The sequence below is a fragment of the Exophiala dermatitidis genome (assembly GCF_000230625.1).
Source record: "Exophiala dermatitidis NIH/UT8656 unplaced genomic scaffold supercont1.4, whole genome shotgun sequence".
Classification (NCBI taxonomy): Eukaryota; Fungi; Ascomycota; class Eurotiomycetes; order Chaetothyriales; family Herpotrichiellaceae; genus Exophiala; species Exophiala dermatitidis.
In genome coordinates, this window is record NW_008751649.1 from 3,486,002 (window position 1) to 3,506,216 (window position 20,215).

Consider the following 20,215-nt stretch of genomic DNA (forward strand, 5'->3'; position numbering starts at 1 on the left):
CGGTGCGCGCGGGCGAGATGCGCACCCACTACTGGCATCCCCAGCCGGGGGGTGCCACACCACTACTGGGGGGAGGAGGGAAAGGGCCCTGGTACGACACCTCCCCTCGGTCAGCTCCATCTCCTTCGAGACCGGTTTGCGGGTAGTGAGTAGTAGACTTAAAAGTTAGTAAGTTGTAGTCAGCCACTGCTAGTAGCTGAGTCGGCGGTGCCGACAAGGAGGAAGCTGAGAGACGTCCATGTTATCGTACAGTATATATACCGCTGTGGATATAGAGAAGTATCGGAAACAGGCCGCTCCAATAAATACTAGGACCTACCTTCCTGGTACATACTGAACCTCGGACAATATCCCCTAATTACCAGAGACAATATCTCCATCAATCTCAATCTCTTCTGTTGTTTCAGGACCGAGACCAATCCAGACAACCCAATCATCCATTCAGCCATCCATCCATTGAGGTGTCGGTGTTCTCTGGGAGGAGAAGAGAATAGAACGGTGCTGCTGCCGTTGTTACTTCACTAATCATGTCTTCAGGTCGACTGGCTCTGCAGGATGAATACGACTTCATCATCTGGTAAGTACCTAGCCAGCATCTTTTGGTTCTGGAGGACGACCCCTTTCTTTCTGCGTAGTTGGGTTTGAGAAGAAAGCAGAGAGCTGATTCTGATTCTTGTTGGCAAACAGCGGCGCAGGGACCTCCGGATGTGTCGTAGCAGGTCGATTGGCCGAAGACACCAATGCGCGAATCCTGCTGGTCGAGGCCGGACCGCACAACAAAGACCTCGAGAACGTCCACATGGTCGGCGGGTGGTCCAAGAACTTTGACTCGGAGACCGACTGGAACCTGGTCACGGAGCCGATGGGTGGCGTCGACGGCAGACGCGTCAAGCTCAGTCGAGGCAAGTTTTTAGGCGGCTCTAGTGGTGTCAATGGCACCCTGTGCATTCGTGGTTGTAAACAGGACTTTGATGATTGGAAGTAAGTACCTACACAGTCCATGCATGAGCTGCCGACATCGTTTGATCGGGTCCCGAGGGGTTCGAATGAAAGTGTGCATGGGTCGCTGACGGACGTCTCTTCTAGTCTGCCAGGATGGTCCGGCGAGGATATGTTTGCCTATATGCGCAAGGTGAGTGTCGTTAACCAACCACGAGTATTGGAGTGTGCGGCGTTTTGGTTGTGCTAACCACTGAACGTCGTTAGTCCGAGACATTCCACAAAAAGCCGTGGTTTCAAGCCGACGAAAAAGCCCATGGCTACAATGGACCGCTCCATACCGAACCCCACGACCTGGCACCCATATCACAGCTGCTCCTCGAGTCCATGCAATCCAAAGGACTGCCGTTGAACCATGACATGTTCAGCACTGGCACCGTTGCCCATGGTTGCGGCCATGTTCCTCGAACTCGTAAGAAACAAAAAGGCTTCTTCTGTTAGCTGAGGGATTTGCGCGCTGACATGACTTTCGACAAAAAGATTACAAAGGCGTCCGAACCACTGCGGCCGACTTTGTGACAAATGCCCGTCACAGAGACAATATCGACATCATCGTGGAGACGACGGTGGCCAAGGTCAACTATGAGCGTCGAAATGGTCAACTACAGGCCACGAGCGTGACTCTGGTCGATAAGTCTGGGACCCCACGAGTTGTCAAGGCGAGAAAGGAGATTGTCATTTCCGCAGGTAACTTCTGAGGCGCATAATTCCTTTTGCTTTCCTCTCTCTGATTGACTCTTTGTAGGAGCATATTGTTCCCCGGCCATTCTTCTGCGCTCCGGAATAGGTCCCAAGGCCGAATTGGAGCAGTTGGGCATCAGGTGTCTTGTTGACTCTCCTGGTGTCGGCAAAAATCTGCTCGACCACTTGGTACGAATAAACATGCTTGCTTCCCTAGTAGCTCCCACCGGCTGACTGTGCGACCGATTAGATCGTTTTTGCCTTTTATGAGACTGAGAAAGAAGGATTGACCAACGACGCCTTGGTGTATGCGATGTTTTGACTCGAGTGTTTGACTCGCAACGCTGACTTGGCCAACAGGTACCATGGAGATTCTGAAATGACTTCATATATGTTGTACAAAGATAAAAAGGAAGGTGTATTTTCGACTTTTCCATTTGGCGCGTTCGGCTATGCCAGACTCGATGATCGGTTGAAGAACGAGCCCCTTTGGAGGAATGCGAAAAGGAGGCCCGGTCGTGACCCGATGGAATTGACCCCAAATCAGCCCAATGTTGAGTTCTTCACCACTGAGGTATGTATATTCACCCATGCGAGCTGTGTTGTGGACAAGATGATCAGGCGCTGACCTTCGATACCTTCGAAAGTTGTATGGTGGCCCTAAGCAATATGACGACTTCCCCATCGGTGAGGACTATCCATTGATGGCAATTTCACCTTTCGAAAACTGACAGTTGGCAGACAAAAAGCATGCCTTTGCAATGATTACCGAACTGTTTTCCCCACGTTCGAGAGGAACAGTGACACTGAAGTCAAAAGACCCACTGGAGAACCCTGTTATTGATTGCAATTACCTGTCCGATCCGCTTGACCTGCTGGTCCTGAGCGAGGGCTGCAGGCTCGGCAATGAGATTGTGATGCAAGGAGCCGGGACGAAAGATATCGTTAAAGGGTCATGGCCTCCACGTAAGTGTCCCTTGAGGCCACAACAACCACCACCTGAAATTTAACTAACCTGGGTCAAGGTCTGACACATCATGCTGCCAACACCCGGGAAGAGTGGGTTCCATATGTCAAACAGCACGCAACGACGTGTTATCACGCTGCTGGGACGTGTAAAATGGGACGGTCCGATGATAAATTGGCCGTCCTCGACGAAAAGCTCCGGGTGAGAGGAGTCCAGGGCCTCCGAGTGGCCGACTGCAGTGTGATGCCGACTTTACATGGCGGTCACACCCAAATGCCTGCGTAAGTCTATATTGGCGTCCCTCATGTCGTACTGTACTGACTGGCTGCATTGCAGGTATGGAATAGGGGAGAAGGCTGCAGACCTGCTAAAGGAGGCCTGGCACCTAGGTGCTTTGGGCAAGGCTGAGCAGATCCAGCCCATATCCAGCCGGTTGTAAGGCCAGTGTATCAGAGCCACCATTTCGGGTCCCGGCATCGGCTATAGCTAGCTTATAGGCAGCCAAATTGTATCGGTGATTTCCAAGGTAGACTTGAAGTTAGCTGCTTGTCGATGTTCCAAAGAATGAATTTCGTTTTTCCACTTCAAGGAAGGGAGTTTCCTTTCGGCAAAGGCTGGGACATGCGTGGTCTGACAGTCCTTTTCCGATAGTTGCCGCGCTATAAATGACATGACTTGGCAAGTATTTTCGGTCTTTTGACATTTTGCGGACAGTTCCACTTCACCTTTCAACACTCGATCCATGCGAGCATCTTCTTAGAACCGTTGCTTTAATAGTCCCTGTTTATTATAATAGACGCTATTGCGTACGTTGTGTACGTGTACACTCATTTTCAAGTTCGATGCGATGCCCTCAAGATACCATCGCGTGTTGTTGAGGTCCTTTGCATCGCATAAAATCCAGAAACGGGGGTTTAGCCACAGCCTTCGCCGTGCGAACGAATCATGGCGTCAAGAACAGGACGACGACGAAGGCTGGCGCGAGGAGAAGATGTCAGTCAATGAGCGGGTGCCGGTACACAAGACACGACGAGTCTTTTCCGGGATTCAGCCTACGGGTGTGCCACATCTGGGAAACTATCTGGGAGCTCTGCGACAATGGAAACGATTGCACGACCAATCCAGCGATCCGCAGTTTTCCGATAAATATGAGCCCGAACAATTCTTCTCAGTCGTGGATTTGCATTCCTTGACAGGTGTGGACATGCCGTTTGAAGAGAGATTACGTCTGAGAAAAGAATCCTTTGCCTCGCTCCTGGCAATGGGCATCCAAAACACCAAGGAGACGACTGTCTTTTTCCAGTCCGACGTATGTACCTGTCTCTGTGATCGGTCTTCTTCATGCGCAATCCCTCACAGGAGTTTAAACTAGGTATGGTGCCATGCGGAGTTGATGTGGATTCTCAGCACCATTGCATCGACCGGCTATTTGTCTCGAATGACACAGTGGAAGGTGAGTGCGATCTCCCCCGACCTATCAGTGGGATTTCGACCAGACCTGTACTGATCTGGATTTGTAGAGCAAGCTAGACCTCCCGGATTCTGCCAGTTTAATGAGTGATGAGGCTACGGCCAAGCTTAAACTTGGTCTGTTCTCATATCCAGTGCTGCAGGCAGCCGACATTCTGCTGTACCGGTAAGTCTTTGAGGGGGAGACGAGCTGTCGTGCAAAATATCGCTGATCACCAGGATTCCAGTGCCTCCATGGTTCCGGTAGGGGAAGATCAACTACAACATATTGAGTTTACTCGCGCCTTAGCTCGCAGTTTCAACTCTCGCGTTCGAAGATCAGGCTCTGGCCAGGCTGTGTTCAGAATCCCTTGGCCTGTGTTATGTAGGTTCTGGCTCTGTGGATATTTTCCGGCTTGATTTTTTAGCTTACACCATCATGCACTCAGCTCCTGCCAAACGGATCATGTCTCTGAAACGACCGACCCAAAAGATGTCCAAGTCGGATCCTGACCCCAAATCACGCATCCTCATTACCGACAGCGAGGAGGAAATCCATGCCAAAATCAGAGGAGCCGTGACCGACTCCGAACCCGGCATTTCCTTCGATCCGGAACGCCGGCCCGGAGTGTCTAACCTGATAGAAATACTGAAACATGTCACGCAATCACAGCAGCCTTCGGTACATATTGCCAAGGATATAGGGAATGTGAGCATGCGTGCATTCAAGGAAAAGGTGGCGGCAGAGATCGTCACCGCTCTCGATGGCATCCGTGACAACTTCCTGGAGTTGATGCAGCCCAATAACTATACGCTGCACGACGAAGTCTTCCAGGGTGCTTACAAGGCGCGGGAGAGATCCCGAAAGACCCTCCAGGATGTCAAGCAAGCTCTGGGATTGCAGACCTTGGCTCTACCCTGGAAGGCAAAACCGCGCGAGCAGAAAGAGGCAGGTGATCGTCCGGAGAGGGCGGCGAAGGAGGAAGAATTTGAAGAATGGGATCCGACCTCGTTCAGCCCGGACAAATATGAAGGCGTTCCTATCCGTCATATATCGGCCGACGGCTATGTTCCCATCCGGCATGTCCCAAGTGATCAGAAAGTGGATCGAGCAGAGGATCGACGACATATCGACGGCGACCACCCTGCAACGGAGAATAGTTGAACCTCAGTGAGCGAGTTAAAGACAAAGCCAGAACGGTGTTACACCCAGTCTTTCGCCATTCAGTTGCGAAAAGAATAAAAAAGGGCTTGCACACCTGGTACGTGGTTTGGATGTTCTGGCCATACGTTAGCAGCTGCATGTGTATTGTTGGTCCAGGACAAGGCTGAGGTTATTACCTAAGCAACTGCGAGGCTGAGAGACGACGTCATTGGTCGCCAAGCAGCCTGACTCGCAACTTGAACTGCGGTGGAATTTACCGATTTACCAACCAGCAGCTTCTTTGTCTGTGCTATATGTATACCCAAAAGCTTGCAACATACGCCCCGGCTACCTAGAGGGCTTGGATGTTGTATAATAATACTGGGGGATTGAACCTTCCGATTCTCACCTCTGTTTCTCACTCCTTGCCTCTCTCATCCTTTGTGTCTCCCTTTCTGTCGCGGCCGAAATGCACATCCCGCGCATCCGGGCTTTTCAAGCGGTGTCCTCGAGCGTGACGCGCCGGACGTTCTCGAGCAGTAGCATACGACGCGATGTAGTCGAGCTGGCTTTCCACCGCCACGATCCGCCGGATAAGTCGTCCATTGCAGGGCCGGCGATCATCGTGATGCACGGCCTGTTCGGATCGCAGAGGAACAACCGTACGCTGAGTAAGTAAGGAGCCACCAAAAGAGAACCACTGCACACCATGAAACCGGGACACGAAACATGTTACCCAATCCCTTCTCCTATCCACCCACTATGCTGTCCTCCTGGCCATAAAGAAGTACAATCCAAACTAACGACCATACCACCTGCAGAGCGCTAGCCAAAGACCTCTCTCGACCCGTATACACGATCGACCTACGCAACCACGGCGACAGCCCGCACTCGCCGGTGCACGACTACCCATCGATGGCAGAGGACGTGGAACACTTTGTGGCAAAGCACAACATTTCACGACCCACGCTGATCGGGCATTCAATGGGCGCCAAGGTGGCCATGACAATGGCCCTGCGGTCGCCGGACAAGTACTCGGCCTTGATCCCCGTGGACAACGCGCCCGTCGACGCGGCCCTCAAATCCGATTTTGGCATGTACGTCAAGGCTATGCGCGAGGTCGAGGACCACCGGCCACCCATCACGAAACAAAGCGAGGCCGACAAGATCCTGGCCAAGTATGAGCCCGACCTGGCCATCCGCCAGTTCTTGTTGACCAACTTGGTCAAGAAGCCCGCCACAACAACTACTTCCTCCACAGGCCCACACCAACGCGGCCCAGCCGACCATCCTCATCGTCACGCCCAGAAAACTGAACTCAAGTTCAGAATCCCCTTGCATACCCTTGCAAAGGCCTTGCCGGCCATGGCCGATTTCCCTTTCAAGGATCCCGACCAGACTCGCTACGAGGGTCCCACCTTGGTCGTCAGAGGCACAAGGTCGCATTACGTCGCCGACGAGATGTTGCCCTTGATCGGCCGCTTCTTCCCCCAGTTCGAACTTCTCGAGTTTGATTGTGGCCATTGGGTCATGAGTGAGAAGTTTGAGGAATTCCGCGCCGGCGTTGTCGAGTGGATCGGCAGAGTCGTCGACGAGAAGGAAAAAGAGAGGTCGAGATCATGAGGTAAAAGTCCAGCCCACAACTGGTATCTGATGCCAACTAAAATACAAAGCCCGCGGTTGCAAGCCTCGAGTCTAGTTAAGCGACGATTCTTGTGAAGAACGACATGCGCATATGTTCTGGGAGGCGAAAAAGTACTATGATAGGCGGCACAAGGGAATCTTGGATGGGGAGAACAAGCCTACACTAAAGCCCTTACCATGTACATGTAGATTACATAGAAAATGTCCACGCAGTCAAAGGCGATAGAGATAGGCACACCAATGAGAGCACATCTTTTTCATTCAAACGTTCAATTTGGGTGTTTTGGTAACATGCTATGCTATGGCCCAGGCTTGATTATGATCAACTAGCATAACCCATGCCCAGGCCGATGATGTATCTTTTTTGATCACCGCCATGAGGCATCTCACAGAAAACAGCCAGCGGAAGACTGGCCAACATCGATCTCCATGCCGTGAGCTTCCTCCACTGCGCCGGAGTTGATCTGCTCTGGAAGTGCTTGTGTCTCCTCAGAAGCAGGGGCCATCGACTTCTCCTTCAACCTTTGTTTTGTGCACCCATGAATGTCCAGGTTTGCATCATAACAAACCACACCCATCAACCAGCAAGCCTAACCATTATCAAATCTAAACGCTCTCCAAAGGCGCAGGCTCCTTGAATTCCCTCTCGACCTTCTGGCCAGCATCGTTCTCACCGCTCTCGCCGTGGAGGGCGAGCAGAGCGCCGAGATCGAACTTGGGTGCCTTCAACAGCTTGACCTTGCGGATGTGGACGTTCTGGAGCGGGTAGATGCCCTGGGTGGTCTTCTCGATCTCGCGGCCAATGACCTCGGGGATGAGCTTGCCGGTGAGTTGGGCGAGAGTGACGGAGGTGGCCTCACGTTGGATGATGTCGGTCATCTTCTTGCGAATGGCGCGGATCTGCGACGATTGGGCGTATGTGGTCTTCTTGATCTGGTTGGGGCGGCGCTTGGTGAAGGCAATGGCGAACAGGCGGATCAAGTAGTCGTCAGTGGTCTTGACGGTAACGTTGGCCTCGATCAAGGTCTGCCACTTGCGCACAAGCGAGCGCAGCTTGTCCGAGGTGAAGTCGAGTCCGTGGAAGTTGGTCAGGCACTTCTTGCCCTGGACCTCGTCCACTCTCAGTTTGACCTTGCGGAAAGAGTGGTCTTCGTCGTTCTGCAAGTCAGCCAAGCTGACTTCGATGATCCGTCCTTTGAGTGCATCGTTGGCCGACTTCAAACCAGTCGAGCGGTTGACCAGGGTCTTGCCGACACTTTTCAAAATATCAGCGCCTTGTATTCTCTTCTAGATTCTTCATCCTCAACTTACTCTCTCGTGTTGAAAGTCGAAGGGGCCGCGATGCTGTACCAGTCCTTCCGGGTGAAGGGATCTTGGGTCCTCTTCTTCGTACCCTTCTTCGATTTACTGAGACGCTTGTTCTTGCCGACAGCCATGTTTGCGATCTGTCCTCGTGTGAACTGATGCAAACGGTAGATGTCGAACTCGAGGGGCCGGAGGTGTCGAACTCAAAGGGACGGAAGTTGAAATTGAAGAAGAGAAGGGTGCGAAACTTGAACTTGACTATGGCGACGAATTAGGAAAGCGCACCTGAATTTTGGTCGTGCCTCGTTCTGTGTGAATCTTGGCGGCCCACTTGCTAGTATTGTGGATCGGTCGACTCCCAAGCGCATTTTAAGCTGTACGGCGGCGCTTTGCCGTTAGATGCGCAACCGAACACCACAGCCGGATACACGAGTAGTGCATAGGATGTATCTAAAGTTCATCATCCCACGCCTTCGTTTGCTGGAGTGAATATGGCAGGGGAATAAGGGTTCGATCATGATGTTCGCCTACGCATGAAGGGTCAAGGCCACCTCTCTTTGAACCTGGGCGCTTTACTCGTGCAGAAAAGAGCAGCCTCTCGTCCATAAAACGGATGCAGGCTTACTCACCAAGGACCCCAAAAGTTTGCTTCATCATGTGTGTTTTTTGCTACGTACTTATCGTATGTAGTTCACTGCACTCTATGTCTTCAAACCTTCATGTCCTTCATCTTGTCAGCGACATTTTCAGCTGCCGGCATGTTGAGCTTCGGCCCACCTTCAGGAGCACCACCATCAGCCTTTGGCTTTGGTTGCTGCTTGGCCTTGACCGAAGTCGACTCCTTGGGCAGTTCCTTGGTGTAAGGGATGATGTCCGGTGTGCCCGGCGGCATGTAGGGTCTCAAAGCCTCTGGGACCTCGAATCCGTCCTCCTTCTGATAGTTCTCCAGTAGACAGCATAGTGTGCGTTCCGTGGCGCACAATGTACCGTTCAGAGCGTGGACATACGACTTCCTGGCATCAATGGCCCCTTTCTTCTGTCCGTACCGGATCTCAAGTTCGCGAGTCTGGTAGTCTGTACAGTTTGAGCACGAGACCAGCTCCTTGTACTCGCCCTGGTAAGGGAACCAGGCTTCCAGATCATATTTCTTTGCTGCGGCGTTGTTCAATGCCCCTGAAACGATCACGACGACTCGGTACGGCAAACCGAGCGACTGATAGAACGCCTCTGCCGTTTCTCGCATATCTTCGAGAGCTTGCCACGATTCCTCGGGCTTGACGAAGAGAAATTGCTCGATCTAAGAGCAAAAAACGCACCAGTCAGTAAACATGTTCATGTGACGACTGTTTTGCTTGAGAGGGGAGGAGCCAATACCTTTTCGAACTGGTGTATCCGGAACAAGCCCCAAGCATCTCGGCCGTGCGAGCCCGCTTCTTTTCTGAAACAGGAGCTGTAGCCTGCGAACTTCATCGGCAAGTCCTTCTCAGTCAGCCATTCGTCGGCGAACATGGCGGACAAGGGCTGCTCCGAAGTGGCAATGAGGTACTTGTCTTCGGCATCGGCGCCCTCGACGACCTTGTACAGCTCTTCGTCGAACTGTTCCAGCTGGGCCGTCTTGGCCATGTATTCAGCCTTCATGAAGTAGGGCGGTTGAATCGGATCGTAGCCTCGGCCCACCAGGAAATGCAGACCGTAGTTGATGAGGGCCTGGTTGAGAAGGACACCCCATTTCCGCAGAAAATAACCTCGATGTCCGACCAGCTTGACGCCCCGTTCGCCATCGTAGACATCTGCCCGAGTCATGACTTCGTGGTGGGAAAGACAGTCCCTCTTCTCGACCTTAACGCCCTCGGGGGCCCAGCGCTTGATCACCTCGTTGAAGTCCTAGCCGCAACAAATTGTGAGTGAGTGACATTCGGTGCCTTTGTTTTCAGATCATGTTCCCACCTCGTTATCATTGACCGGGACCGACTCATGGACATAGTTGCCAATCAATTTGCACTTTTTGTCTCTCAGCTTTTCCTTCTCGGTCGCCTCATCTTCGGTCGCCTTTTTCTGTTTCTCGAGTTCGGCCTTCTCTTTCAGCAAGTGGTCTGCATCTTGTTTGGCCTGGTCGTATCAAAAATCCCGTCAGCTTCTAACACCGGGGAGAATGAAACCGCGTAGAACGCAAAGCCTGTGGTGCTGCTGTCACCAACCTTCTTCAGTTTGCCAATCTCTTTCTGCACCGCGTTGATCTTTGCGCCGAACTGCGTCGCCTTGTACCGTGCTGCAATCCCGTTCGAGTTCGTGTCAGTATCGTAGATCATCTTGCGGGCGAAGGAAGAGGAATATGTCGAGGTTGTCAACTGCGACAAGTGGCCGGACTGACTCTGGTAGGCGTCATTCCACAAAGCAATGACTTCGTCGACGATCTCCGTAGGCGCGTATCTCTTCTGCAGACTTTCAATCACCTTTTTGGGATCTCCCCCTCTGTAACCCGTGGTAGGATTAGCAATTGTGCGCTTGAGTGAAATGCCACGAGCCGAATGGTCTTTGAAAGAAAGCACTCGGCCAGATTTGGGTTCCTCACCGTGAGACAATGAGATCTTGCACCTCAATCATTATGGCAGTGGCAATACAGGCTCTATGTGAGGGAAACGGAAGAGAAAGGCCAAACCCGGGTGGTCGCGAACAACTCAAAGGTGAGTATAGAGCCTTGCGTGCAGTGTGGAGCGTTCTTTAAGCCTGAACTGCGGCGGGCATATTATTTACATGTAGTTGTACAGTCACAATCGCGATCCACCACAAACTTCGTGTTTCAACCGGAATAATTTGACAGGAGTAATGACTCGCGCACCCCTGATTTGGTTCAACGATATACCCCTGGCAGTTATAAACTTATACTACAGCCTGAGGTGCATGACCTTCGACGTTCAGTCCCAGCCAATGCACGTTCAATAAGGATTTTGCCCCTGTTGTGCCTCCCATGTTGAGACTTGTCATAGCGACTTATTGCCCATACCTTACAATGCCGTCAAACGGGTTGACAATGCTAATAATTTTCCAATCGATCCTGATATCAACGCCGCACACTCTAGGACAGACTTTGCTCTACCCAACCTCGCATCCTTTCATACTGCTCAAGCCTGTGTTGCCCTGATGGTGTTTATAGCATTACAAACCAGGGCTGGCCAGTGGATCGTGTGAGAAAGACTGCCGAACCACAGCTTTGAATGCAAAGCCACCAGGAAGTAGCAAGTGCTTGCCCTATCTTTTCGACACTTAGTCCGAACCAACACAATCGAGATCGGTATGGCAAGCAAGCCAGAGAGCCGCAGACCGGAGGCGATTCAGCGGAAGATTGCTCATCCAGCACGGCAAAAGTTGCCGTCTCAATCGGCGGTGATTCGCTCGATGAAGGAGACGAAGCTGGCTTTCGAGGCCGGACATATTCGAAGCGCTCGGAACATCATGCCTGTCTCGACCTCTGCAAAATGTAGCCTGTGCGGCTGCAATCGCTTAGCCAGAAGGGAATTCCCTTAAAAAGGGTCGCTTGTGGTTCTCGACTTCTCTCTAACCTCAGACATACCAACGCCAACCTGTCGATGACCTTGCTTGGCCATAAGGCGGAGGAGATCGTTCTTGTCCGCGGACGATTTGTTGAAGCCAAACAGACGCAATTTCTCGTCGAGATGTTTCTCGAGCGCAGCAAAGTCGCGGTCCATTTTGCCCGCCACGTCTAAAAGTGCACATGAAGATGATTAGTACTCAATGGACAGACAAGGCATTTCCGAATGCCGGGAGCAAAGCAACATCCACGGCAAACAGAAAAGAGACTTGATCGCGAATAGGCGTAAACATACCGACTTGCTCCCACTGCCACACATTGGCCTTCATGCCCACCCCGTAGAACTGCCATTTGCGCAGGAATGCCAACCAAATCTCCACCACTTCCGGCTGACCGTCGTACACAGTGACCAGACGTTTCATCGTTATTCTTTCAAAATTTTCCTGGGCCTTTTTGTGTGCAAAGTTGGATTTCAGAACCGTCCATCTCTCTCTCTTGCGCGGTAGCGGCGCGGGTCCAGTACACGGTAGACCCAAGTAGTATGCAGCCCGGACGGCGAAGTCGGCATAGAATTCCAGATTACGTACGCTATAGCTGCGCAGCTGAAGCTCAGCCACGGGGATGCCGTGCGTTAGCGGGTGACGCATTGGGGTACGGTAGGCGGCGAGCACGTTCGGGGGAACGTTCGGCGTCGACGAGGCTTCTGCGTCCGTTGCCGCGGCTTCCGCCGCCTGCGAAGCTGATTGTAAAGATTGGGAAACCATCGTGGCTACTTTCCCCTCTGGAGACTTAGTAGCCTTGTGTGATTGTGATTGTGGTTGTGATTGTTTAGCAGCCGTGACATTCGGCCGTGGTGTCTCTTTCGAGGGACTGGGAGCTTGTGCCGTCGAGGGCGTCTCTTCCTTCTCGGTCTCCGACAGATCTGGGATTTTCTTTGACCCGAGTTCAGGCATGGGGAACCCCGCTGTGATGTCGTGCTGCGGAAGACATTTGGGCACACTCGAAGAAATCCCTCTGGTACACTGACTGGGAGGCTGCGACAGCCGGGTCCGCAACGAAAGCGTGGATGTCTGCAAACAAAAACACGTTAGCACCGACTCATTGGAGAAGATCACAGCGTAACAAAATCTGTTGCTGGGCTTGAGCAAGAAGGCTGCCATACCCTGCAAGGCCGGCATGCTTCAATAGCTATGCGAACACAACGTGGGGTGGACATCTTCAAGACAGTGCCCGACAGCGGCGGGTGCTCTCCCAACCAGCAACGGAGGTACTGAACGCTCGCTTTCGGTTACGGTTTGTACTGAAGCTCGCAGACAGTCCAAGGGTGGTCGATCAAATGTCCAGGCGGAGAGTTGTGGCCGTTGGATCGTTGGAAGCAACCAAACTTCGGGGTTCAATTGAACGCGACAAAATTGGTCGCACTTGGCTGGTCACGTGTTCACTATCGCAGCCTCGTCGCATCTCTACGGACCTCAACTTAACCTCGTGGCATCTAGATTCACACTTGGCCATGGTGGAAACCAATATTCATTCTCATGTAAGAATAACGATAATGTACCCGCATAATCAGGCATGAGGTTTCCAACCTGGACATCTTAAACTTAGCTTAGAACGGGGTACGAGTCGGGGCACAATCAATGCATTGCTGCACAAACTATCTAATCCCCCAGGAGCAATGTTCCTCTCCAGTAATAACGGCTGCCATTAATATCAGTCATACAGTCCCATATCGTCGTCATAAAAGCTTTGAAACCAAAGCCGTCGCCAAACAGAGCTAAGCCCAAAGATAAGAGAATCATTAGCACTTCTCATCATAAGCCAGTCGTTGTTGCTGGCGGAATGAATCAAGAAGGATAGGTTGCTGGCAAAGGAAAACCTAAGGCCTGGTGAGCGCCAATCGTCTCGGATTTCCAATGCCTGGCATGATCTGCTCACAGAAGATCATTAAACAAGTCGTCTTCTTGTAACCAAGACAAAGCAGCAATGGCCAAAAGCAGTGCCAATGTGGCACTCGTATACCAAATACGTGGTCAAAAACGTGAAGTAAAACTGCGTCCACCCAACGAAGGGCGACGGATATGCCCAGCAGGCGCTGGGCCAGTAGCTTGGGTTGGAGGACCGCCGATCTTCTCAAAGCCCTTGAGAATATCAACGCCCTCTTCATTATCAGAAGCGTCATTTTCAAAGGAATTGAAATCAAATAGGTCATTCTGTTCATCGGTCATCGTGGTGTTGGTCATGGATCCTTTCAATGGGGATCCAGTAAATGAGGCCCGCACGCCAGCTTTAAGTAGGGATGTCCGGGTCGGTGTCTTTGTATTCAGCTTGTGGGATGTCCCCATCATGTCACTGAGTACACCTGCAGTTGTGGTTGCACGTCCTAATGTGGGCCTACCAGCCGACATTTTCAGAGGAGACGAGGCAAACGCCGGAGTGGCAGGAGTTAGACCAATGGCGGGATCCGAGAAGATTTCAAACTCCTCGGGAACCGAAGAGGCCAACGTCGACCACTTAAGAGGACTGTAAGTTTCCGCTTCGCCCTGCAGTAGTCCGAAGCTCTTGATCGGCGAGTTGGCAAAGTCACGCATCGCTTTCCGGTGGAGATGAAGTTGCGTGTTGGGGGAGATGGAAGGTGGTGGGCGCATTGGCTTTTTGAAGACTACCGGAGGCGTCACAGGATTTCTTCGGGTGGCCGGACTGACCCGAACGGGCGACGAAGTGTGCGCAGCAGTCTCTGTGTTGGCATTGCGGAATCTTGCCCGGCTGGGTGTCAAATCGAGGGAAGAACCTCTGATGCGAGCAATTTCTTCCTCGGCACGACCTCGATTTCTTCTCATTGGTTCAATGTCCAATTCCGAAGTGAGGACAACAGCGTTCTTGTTCGGACGGAGAACAGAAGACTCAATGGAAGAGAAATAGCCACTATCATCCATCTTGGACAAAGACCGCTTTTGCCGGTGAGTTGACGCTGGTCGTTGCATTCGTGCGGTAGGCGAAGAAATATGGCGATGATGGGTCGGGGCAACCACCGGCGGCGACGAGTTGATCGCATCGGGAGGTGATGACTTGGGTTGGGCAGGAAGCGCATGCTCCTCGGGCTCCGCGGTCTCTTGTTCGTTGAGGGCAGGGTCTGAAGCGGGCAATGTCGCATCTGAAGACAACTCTGGGAGGGCCGGAGCTGTCTGTGGCCGGGGAGGCTCAGTTGACTGGACGATAAAAGGGTTGGGGACCAACGCATCGGATAGCGGCTGGGGATGGACTGCCTTAGGAGCCTCTGGGCGCATCACCCCTGCGTTGATGGTCATGTGTGGCATATTGGTACCACGCCGGTTTTTGTCCTTGATGAACTGTGCCTCCATTCCGGGCTCAATGACCCAGTAGCTCCCCTTGCCGGCGTCGCCTTTAGGTCTTTCTTGTTTCTTGAATGCCTTGTGCAACGACAAGTTGTGCCGGATGCTGTTGTGCCAGCTCTGCTTGGTGTCTTCTCGGTAGTATGCGAAGGTGTTGGAAATCCACTCGTAAATCTGTGCGAGGGTGAGGCGGCGGTTCGGAGCTCGCAAGATGGCCATCCCAATCATCTGAGCGTAGCTGTATGCAGGCTTGTTGCCATCATCCTCAATTGGCGGCATCTCGTGAGGCTCTGGAAGATGTGTAACCGCATCTTGATCCTGACGGGCCTTCTTCAATGGCCTGTCATTGCACACTTGCGCGTCCGAGTACGATCTCTTGAGCGGCTGCTTGCGAATGTACGAGGGCTCCGGGAAGTCGACGAAGTTGTCCGGCATGCTGGGGACCGCATAGTTCTCTTGTTCAAAGGCATCGAAGTTGCTATTGAAGGTGGTGAAGAGCGGTTGTTGCTGCATCATTTGAGCGTGTCGATATTGTTGGTTGGTGGGCATGGCTGGCCTCTTTGCTGGAGAATCGGTGTACATATTTGCAGGTAAGGGAGGCGGAGGGATAGGAATGTAATTGAGATTGCCATAATTGGGCTTTGGTGGCGATAGGGGATGGCTCTTCAAGGGAGAAATCTGGTGTTGTGGAGGCATTGGAGCGTTCAAGATGACTTCGGGGTGAGCTGGAGGGTTTCGTAGCGGCTGTAGAGGCATTGCTGAGGGTTGTAGTTGCGGCCGCGGCTTATGGGTGGGAGACATGTTGGACGGGAGCGGCATTGGATCTTGGTAGATCTGAACAAACTGGTGTTGACGCGTCGAAGCCATGGCGACGACGAGTGCAGAGTGTTCAGAGATACCGAAGAAAACGGTTTTATCAAAGAAGTCGCGTGAAAACGAGAATGGTAGAGCCCATGAACCAAATTTGAGGGTTGGAAGCAAGTGTGCCGTTCAGGCTGGATCGGCGGGTGCGGCGTAATGGATCCCACAGCCACTGACTGCAGATTGAATCTTAGAGCAGTCTGGAGCTGGCCCAAGGCAAGGAGAGATTTGATGGATGTCAGTGGTGAACAGTGTCGAAACTAGGAGAAAATATGGACGTGTCTGTGCGGGAAGACGGAGGTGGGATCCAGACGATGGTGGACCGTATCGAGGGGCGGATGGGTATGCGCAGGCCGGCGAGGTATGAGATGCTGAACCGTCGATTGGAATAGAGGGTAACCGTTCGAATTGGCGGACGCAGGCTATTGAGAAAGGTGAGCCATGGAATATAGAAGATAGAGGTGAGAAGGTGTTGTTTACTGTTTACTTGGATGGGTTGGAAAGTAACAGGTACACGAGGTGGGCGTTGGACACTGCAGTGGCAGGGTGATGCAGCGCCGTGAGATGGTGGGCGTGGAGGAGAGTGTGCCAGTGCCTGTGTGGGTGGGCGAAATGCAGGTTTAAAGAGGAGCGACGAGTAGGAAAAGTCTCTTTGGTCGCAGGCGCTCACACTGCAGCGCACTGTGCAGTAGTCGCCGGTTTTAGCAGGAGACTCGCAGTGGAATTGTGGGCAGAGAAGGAATGGTGACGCGATGCAGTGCCGTGCCAGTGGTACTCAGGCTCTAGCATTTGCGATTTGGCTGCCATTCAACTGCTACTCGCAGTAGTACGACGCCTCAGCTCTGCCGGCCTGCTGCCATCAGTACTACTAGCATTATTCACTCCCTACCTAGGTAGCTAACCGTACGATAACACTGCTGCTAATCGTGCTATGATGGTAGCAATTGTAGAGTGAATACTACTGCGACGCTGGCGACCGGTGGACGCGCAGCGTGTCAATGCAGCCGACGAGCGACCCGATATCCCGTGACCACGCGTTCCCAACAGCACGGCCAATGCTGTCAAGTTCCAACTTGCGGTGGTGGGCCGTTTCTGACTAAAGTTTGGCGCTACGGACGCCCGCCAAGCGCACAGAAAATACCTAGGTACCTGGCACTGGTTGGTCCTCTGCTCCGGCATTTCAGCCTGAGGCCCTGAGCTGCTCGCTGTCGTGCAGCCACATCCAATCAATTGCGAACATCTCGATCGACCTGGAATGCTGCTTCGTCTCTTTTTGTCGACTTTTCATGCCTGGCCCGCCCGTTCCTGGCTTGTGTCAGATATGCTGCGGGCCTTCATCAATGGCATTACTGCTATTGGGTGTCGATGGTGGCCTTCCGCCCAATCCGCTTCATCCTTCTGCCCTTGCATCGGCATTGCTGGCCTCGACCATCTGGTTCAGCTCTCTTTCGCAACACTGCAGTGCCTGTATTACATTGAAGTTGCAAATGGAACTCGACACTGAACGCACGACTTGCCCGGGCAGGCCAGCGGACGCGTTGCGCTGGAGCGGATAAACAGTTGTTCCCGACCGCCCTACGCCAAAAGATCCCGTGTCTGCCACTGCAGTGCTGGTTGTAATTGTATACTCCGAGTCCTGCAAATAAGTGTTGCACGTGCTGCTCGCTCAGCCTGCACAATTGAAGCACACCTGCAGGGACCTTACGTACAACTCTCGACTTTGGACGCCTCCAATCTATTTCCGAAGTTTCTGCTGTGAAATTAACACCGTAAGATCTTGCCTCGAGTTCATCTTACTTGCCGTCTCTTGCGGAGACAGCGGCTGCTGATCCATCATGTCGACCGTAATCTGTCACTGGCTAGCCCGCCGTCGGGTGGATGCATCACTACTCTGCATTCAGCTGGATTCAACTTTGACATCTTGTCATTGCGGTGGCTATGCCTAAAATCATACCACATTTCGAACATCTCAATCATCTTGTCTAAACCGCCATCGACATCATACTCCCACGGCTCTGGGGAACCAAGCGTAAATAGTCACTGCTGTCAATCCAACTTCCCGCCCGTCCAATTTTATGTCCCGCAAATGTCTTCAGATATTTGCTGCACCGATAGGTGTATGTCCAAAAGACTCCTCCGTACACCACGTGTCTAAAATGCACAACTCCATAATATGCCGGAAGAAAAGGTCGCTGAAAGGTCGCTCACAAATATGTCCACCCCAATCACGTCTCGAGGAAAGTGAAGAGATTCGTATGCAAGATGTTCAACGCCCGGTCCGCGTCACGTTCGTCAATCACGCACGAGATGTTAATCTCGCTGGCTCCTGCTCAACCGGTCAGTCTGTTCTCATTCTCTCAGGCCACCATGTTGCCCTTACCTTGGGAGATCATCTCGATGTTCACATTGTTCTCCCCTAACGTGGAGAACATCCTTCCAGCGACGCCCACCATGTTCTTCATCTGCTTCCCCACCAGGCTGACAATCGCCATGTCCGGGATGATATCAACGGTACCAAAGCTTTTCAGCTCCTCAATTGCACCGCGCAGATCTTGGTCCACAATCTGGTATTCATCATCACCGCCTCCCGTGTACAGTGGTGCTTCAGAATGGAGCGCCATGGACATATTGACCTCGCTGGTGGAGATGACGTCGACTGATAGCCGCCACTTGTCCAATGTGGCGAATATGCCCGCAAAGAACCCATGGGACAGTGACCGCTTGTTGGAGTGGATGTTCAAAACGAGGATCCTGTGTTTCATGGTGACCGCCGTGGGACGCTTGGGCATCTTCCGCTCGCTTAGGTAAGTCGCACTGCGCGAGCGGAACAGCTTGGGATCGTGCCCAGACAACGCAGAGTCCAGCTCCGAAGGTTCAGGGTAAATGATGGTCCCCCCTCCTCTGGGCTTCATGACGTTTTTGATTCTAATCGGTATCCGTGCCCGGATGACCTGGTCCATGGTGGAAGGATGGATGACCTCAGAGCCATAGAAGGTGAGTTCTGCAGCCTCTGCCGGGCTGATTTGCGGAATGAGCCTGGCGGTAGGCACTTTGCGTGGATCCGCGGTGAAAATGCCGTCGACCTCCTTCCAAATCTGCAACTCCTTCGCTTTGACTCCAACCGCAACCAATGCAGCGCACAGATCGGTGTAGCCCCGGCCGACAGTCATAAGCAGACCGCGAGGAATGGATCCAAAGTAGCCTGTAATCACAGGGACCTTGCCTGCGACGTCGTGCAGCCTTTTGCCCAGTCTATCGGCAACGTTGTCGTAGAACCGCTGATCCAGACTGTGGCCAACCTTGAAATCAATGATGTCCGCAAGGTCGACGTATTCAGCATCGATTCCTCGGTCCTCTAATAAGGCTGCCATGAACCGACAGCTGAGCTTTTCGCCTGCGCTCATCACCTTGTCTCTAGATCTGGGGCTGGTCTCGCCCAAGGTTTGCGCAGCCTCCAATATCCGAATGACCAATGCGCACTCCTCCTCGATTTCTGCTTTGAGCCTTGCGCATATTTTCTGCGTTTGTATATAAGATTCGGCGGTTTCGATATGGTCGATCCGGACGGCTTCAATCAGCGGTTTAAACTCGCGGTGGTTTTCAGCTTCCGTAGCAGCTCGCAATAATCGATTGGTTGTTCCGGCAGCCTTTGTGCTGCTCGATCTCTGAGAAGGTTGAGGGTTAGCATTGGGTGCAAGGCGGTGAAGGGCCTGACTCATGCACATACGGCTGAGCAAACAATAGCCACATCATTCTCCTGAGCGCTTGTCTTGACAACGTTCACAATATCCAAAGGGAACTTGCCCACACTCGTTCCTCCAAACTTTAGAACATTGATTGGGCGTTTTGCGGGCGTGGTGGTGCCATTGGTTACCGGAGACTGGGGATGAACACCGTTGTGGAGTGTGCTCGTGGTCATGGTGAGAGTCATAAAGTCGTGTGTCGTGTGCGATGTAGCATAGTTCTATGCAACGTGTCTAGAGATATATATGTAGCAAGGAGACTCGGGAGGACAAAAGGAGTGACCGCGTGGAAACGCTATCAGATGTAGGTGACTGTGACCGTCCCCAGTTATACTAGTCGCGCATATATGACCTGACACTGGCACTACAAGTGGCAGTTCACGAAGGAATCTCGGCACTGCAGCGGTGGGCATGCTTCCAACGCAGCTCGACGCCGGCAGAATAAAAATTCGACGAGGGGTCCTCGATGATCTCGCAGCCCGATTCGGTGGCGGTGAGACGCATGAGGCCGCCGCCAGCGAA

General features: G+C 52.6%; 8 protein-coding genes across 8 annotated transcripts; 3 read left to right on the plus strand and 5 right to left on the minus strand.

The window, feature by feature from the left end:
* Positions 1 to 211: 211 nt before the first annotated feature.
* Positions 212 to 3,228, plus strand: HMPREF1120_05549 (choline dehydrogenase). Its single transcript, XM_009159730.1, has 12 exons — positions 212 to 577; positions 688 to 981; positions 1,087 to 1,132; positions 1,207 to 1,411; positions 1,480 to 1,686; positions 1,745 to 1,869; positions 1,931 to 1,986; positions 2,041 to 2,254; positions 2,328 to 2,367; positions 2,422 to 2,646; positions 2,706 to 2,928; positions 2,984 to 3,228. Exons 1-12 carry the CDS (start codon positions 528 to 530, stop codon positions 3,084 to 3,086), a joined length of 1,788 nt encoding a protein of 595 aa, XP_009157978.1. The 5' UTR covers positions 212 to 527; the 3' UTR covers positions 3,087 to 3,228.
* Positions 3,229 to 3,494: 266 nt separating this feature from the next.
* HMPREF1120_05550 (tryptophanyl-tRNA synthetase) lies at positions 3,495 to 5,261 on the plus strand (the record flags this gene model as incomplete). Its single annotated transcript, XM_009159731.1, has 5 exons — positions 3,495 to 3,956; positions 4,020 to 4,100; positions 4,168 to 4,283; positions 4,345 to 4,481; positions 4,546 to 5,261. The coding sequence occupies 5 exons, from the start codon at positions 3,495 to 3,497 to the stop codon at positions 5,259 to 5,261; spliced, it is 1,512 nt and encodes a 503-aa protein (XP_009157979.1).
* A 448-nt stretch (positions 5,262 to 5,709) lies between these two features.
* HMPREF1120_05551 (alpha/beta hydrolase) lies at positions 5,710 to 6,863 on the plus strand (the record flags this gene model as incomplete). The annotated part of the gene is made up of 2 exons (XM_009159732.1): positions 5,710 to 5,915; positions 6,062 to 6,863. The coding sequence occupies 2 exons, from the start codon at positions 5,710 to 5,712 to the stop codon at positions 6,861 to 6,863; spliced, it is 1,008 nt and encodes a 335-aa protein (XP_009157980.1).
* A 262-nt stretch (positions 6,864 to 7,125) lies between these two features.
* HMPREF1120_05552 (40S ribosomal protein S1) lies at positions 7,126 to 8,519 on the minus strand. The gene is made up of 2 exons (XM_009159733.1): positions 8,196 to 8,519; positions 7,126 to 8,139 (listed from the first exon to the last, which is right to left on the minus strand). Exons 1-2 carry the CDS (start codon positions 8,318 to 8,320, stop codon positions 7,491 to 7,493), a joined length of 774 nt encoding a protein of 257 aa, XP_009157981.1. The 5' UTR covers positions 8,321 to 8,519; the 3' UTR covers positions 7,126 to 7,490.
* Positions 8,520 to 8,898: 379 nt separating this feature from the next.
* HMPREF1120_05553 (seryl-tRNA synthetase) lies at positions 8,899 to 10,793 on the minus strand (the record flags this gene model as incomplete). Its single annotated transcript, XM_009159734.1, has 6 exons — positions 8,899 to 9,486; positions 9,564 to 10,073; positions 10,137 to 10,298; positions 10,388 to 10,458; positions 10,561 to 10,661; positions 10,762 to 10,793. The coding sequence occupies 6 exons, from the start codon at positions 10,791 to 10,793 to the stop codon at positions 8,899 to 8,901; spliced, it is 1,464 nt and encodes a 487-aa protein (XP_009157982.1).
* A 770-nt stretch (positions 10,794 to 11,563) lies between these two features.
* Positions 11,564 to 12,692, minus strand: HMPREF1120_05554 (uncharacterized protein; the record flags this gene model as incomplete). Its single annotated transcript, XM_009159735.1, has 3 exons — positions 11,564 to 11,658; positions 11,761 to 11,910; positions 12,035 to 12,692. The coding sequence occupies 3 exons, from the start codon at positions 12,690 to 12,692 to the stop codon at positions 11,564 to 11,566; spliced, it is 903 nt and encodes a 300-aa protein (XP_009157983.1).
* Positions 12,693 to 13,284: 592 nt separating this feature from the next.
* HMPREF1120_05555 (forkhead transcription factor HCM1) lies at positions 13,285 to 16,751 on the minus strand. The gene has a single exon (XM_009159736.1). The coding sequence runs from the start codon at positions 15,954 to 15,956 to the stop codon at positions 13,770 to 13,772; it is 2,187 nt and encodes a 728-aa protein (XP_009157984.1). The 5' UTR covers positions 15,957 to 16,751; the 3' UTR covers positions 13,285 to 13,769.
* Positions 16,752 to 16,869: 118 nt separating this feature from the next.
* On the minus strand, positions 16,870 to 20,119 carry HMPREF1120_05556 (aspartate kinase). The gene is made up of 3 exons (XM_009159737.1): positions 19,678 to 20,119; positions 18,331 to 19,615; positions 16,870 to 18,276 (listed from the first exon to the last, which is right to left on the minus strand). The coding sequence occupies exons 1-3, from the start codon at positions 19,879 to 19,881 to the stop codon at positions 18,176 to 18,178; spliced, it is 1,590 nt and encodes a 529-aa protein (XP_009157985.1). The 5' UTR covers positions 19,882 to 20,119; the 3' UTR covers positions 16,870 to 18,175.
* Between the last annotated feature and the right edge of the window lie 96 nt (positions 20,120 to 20,215).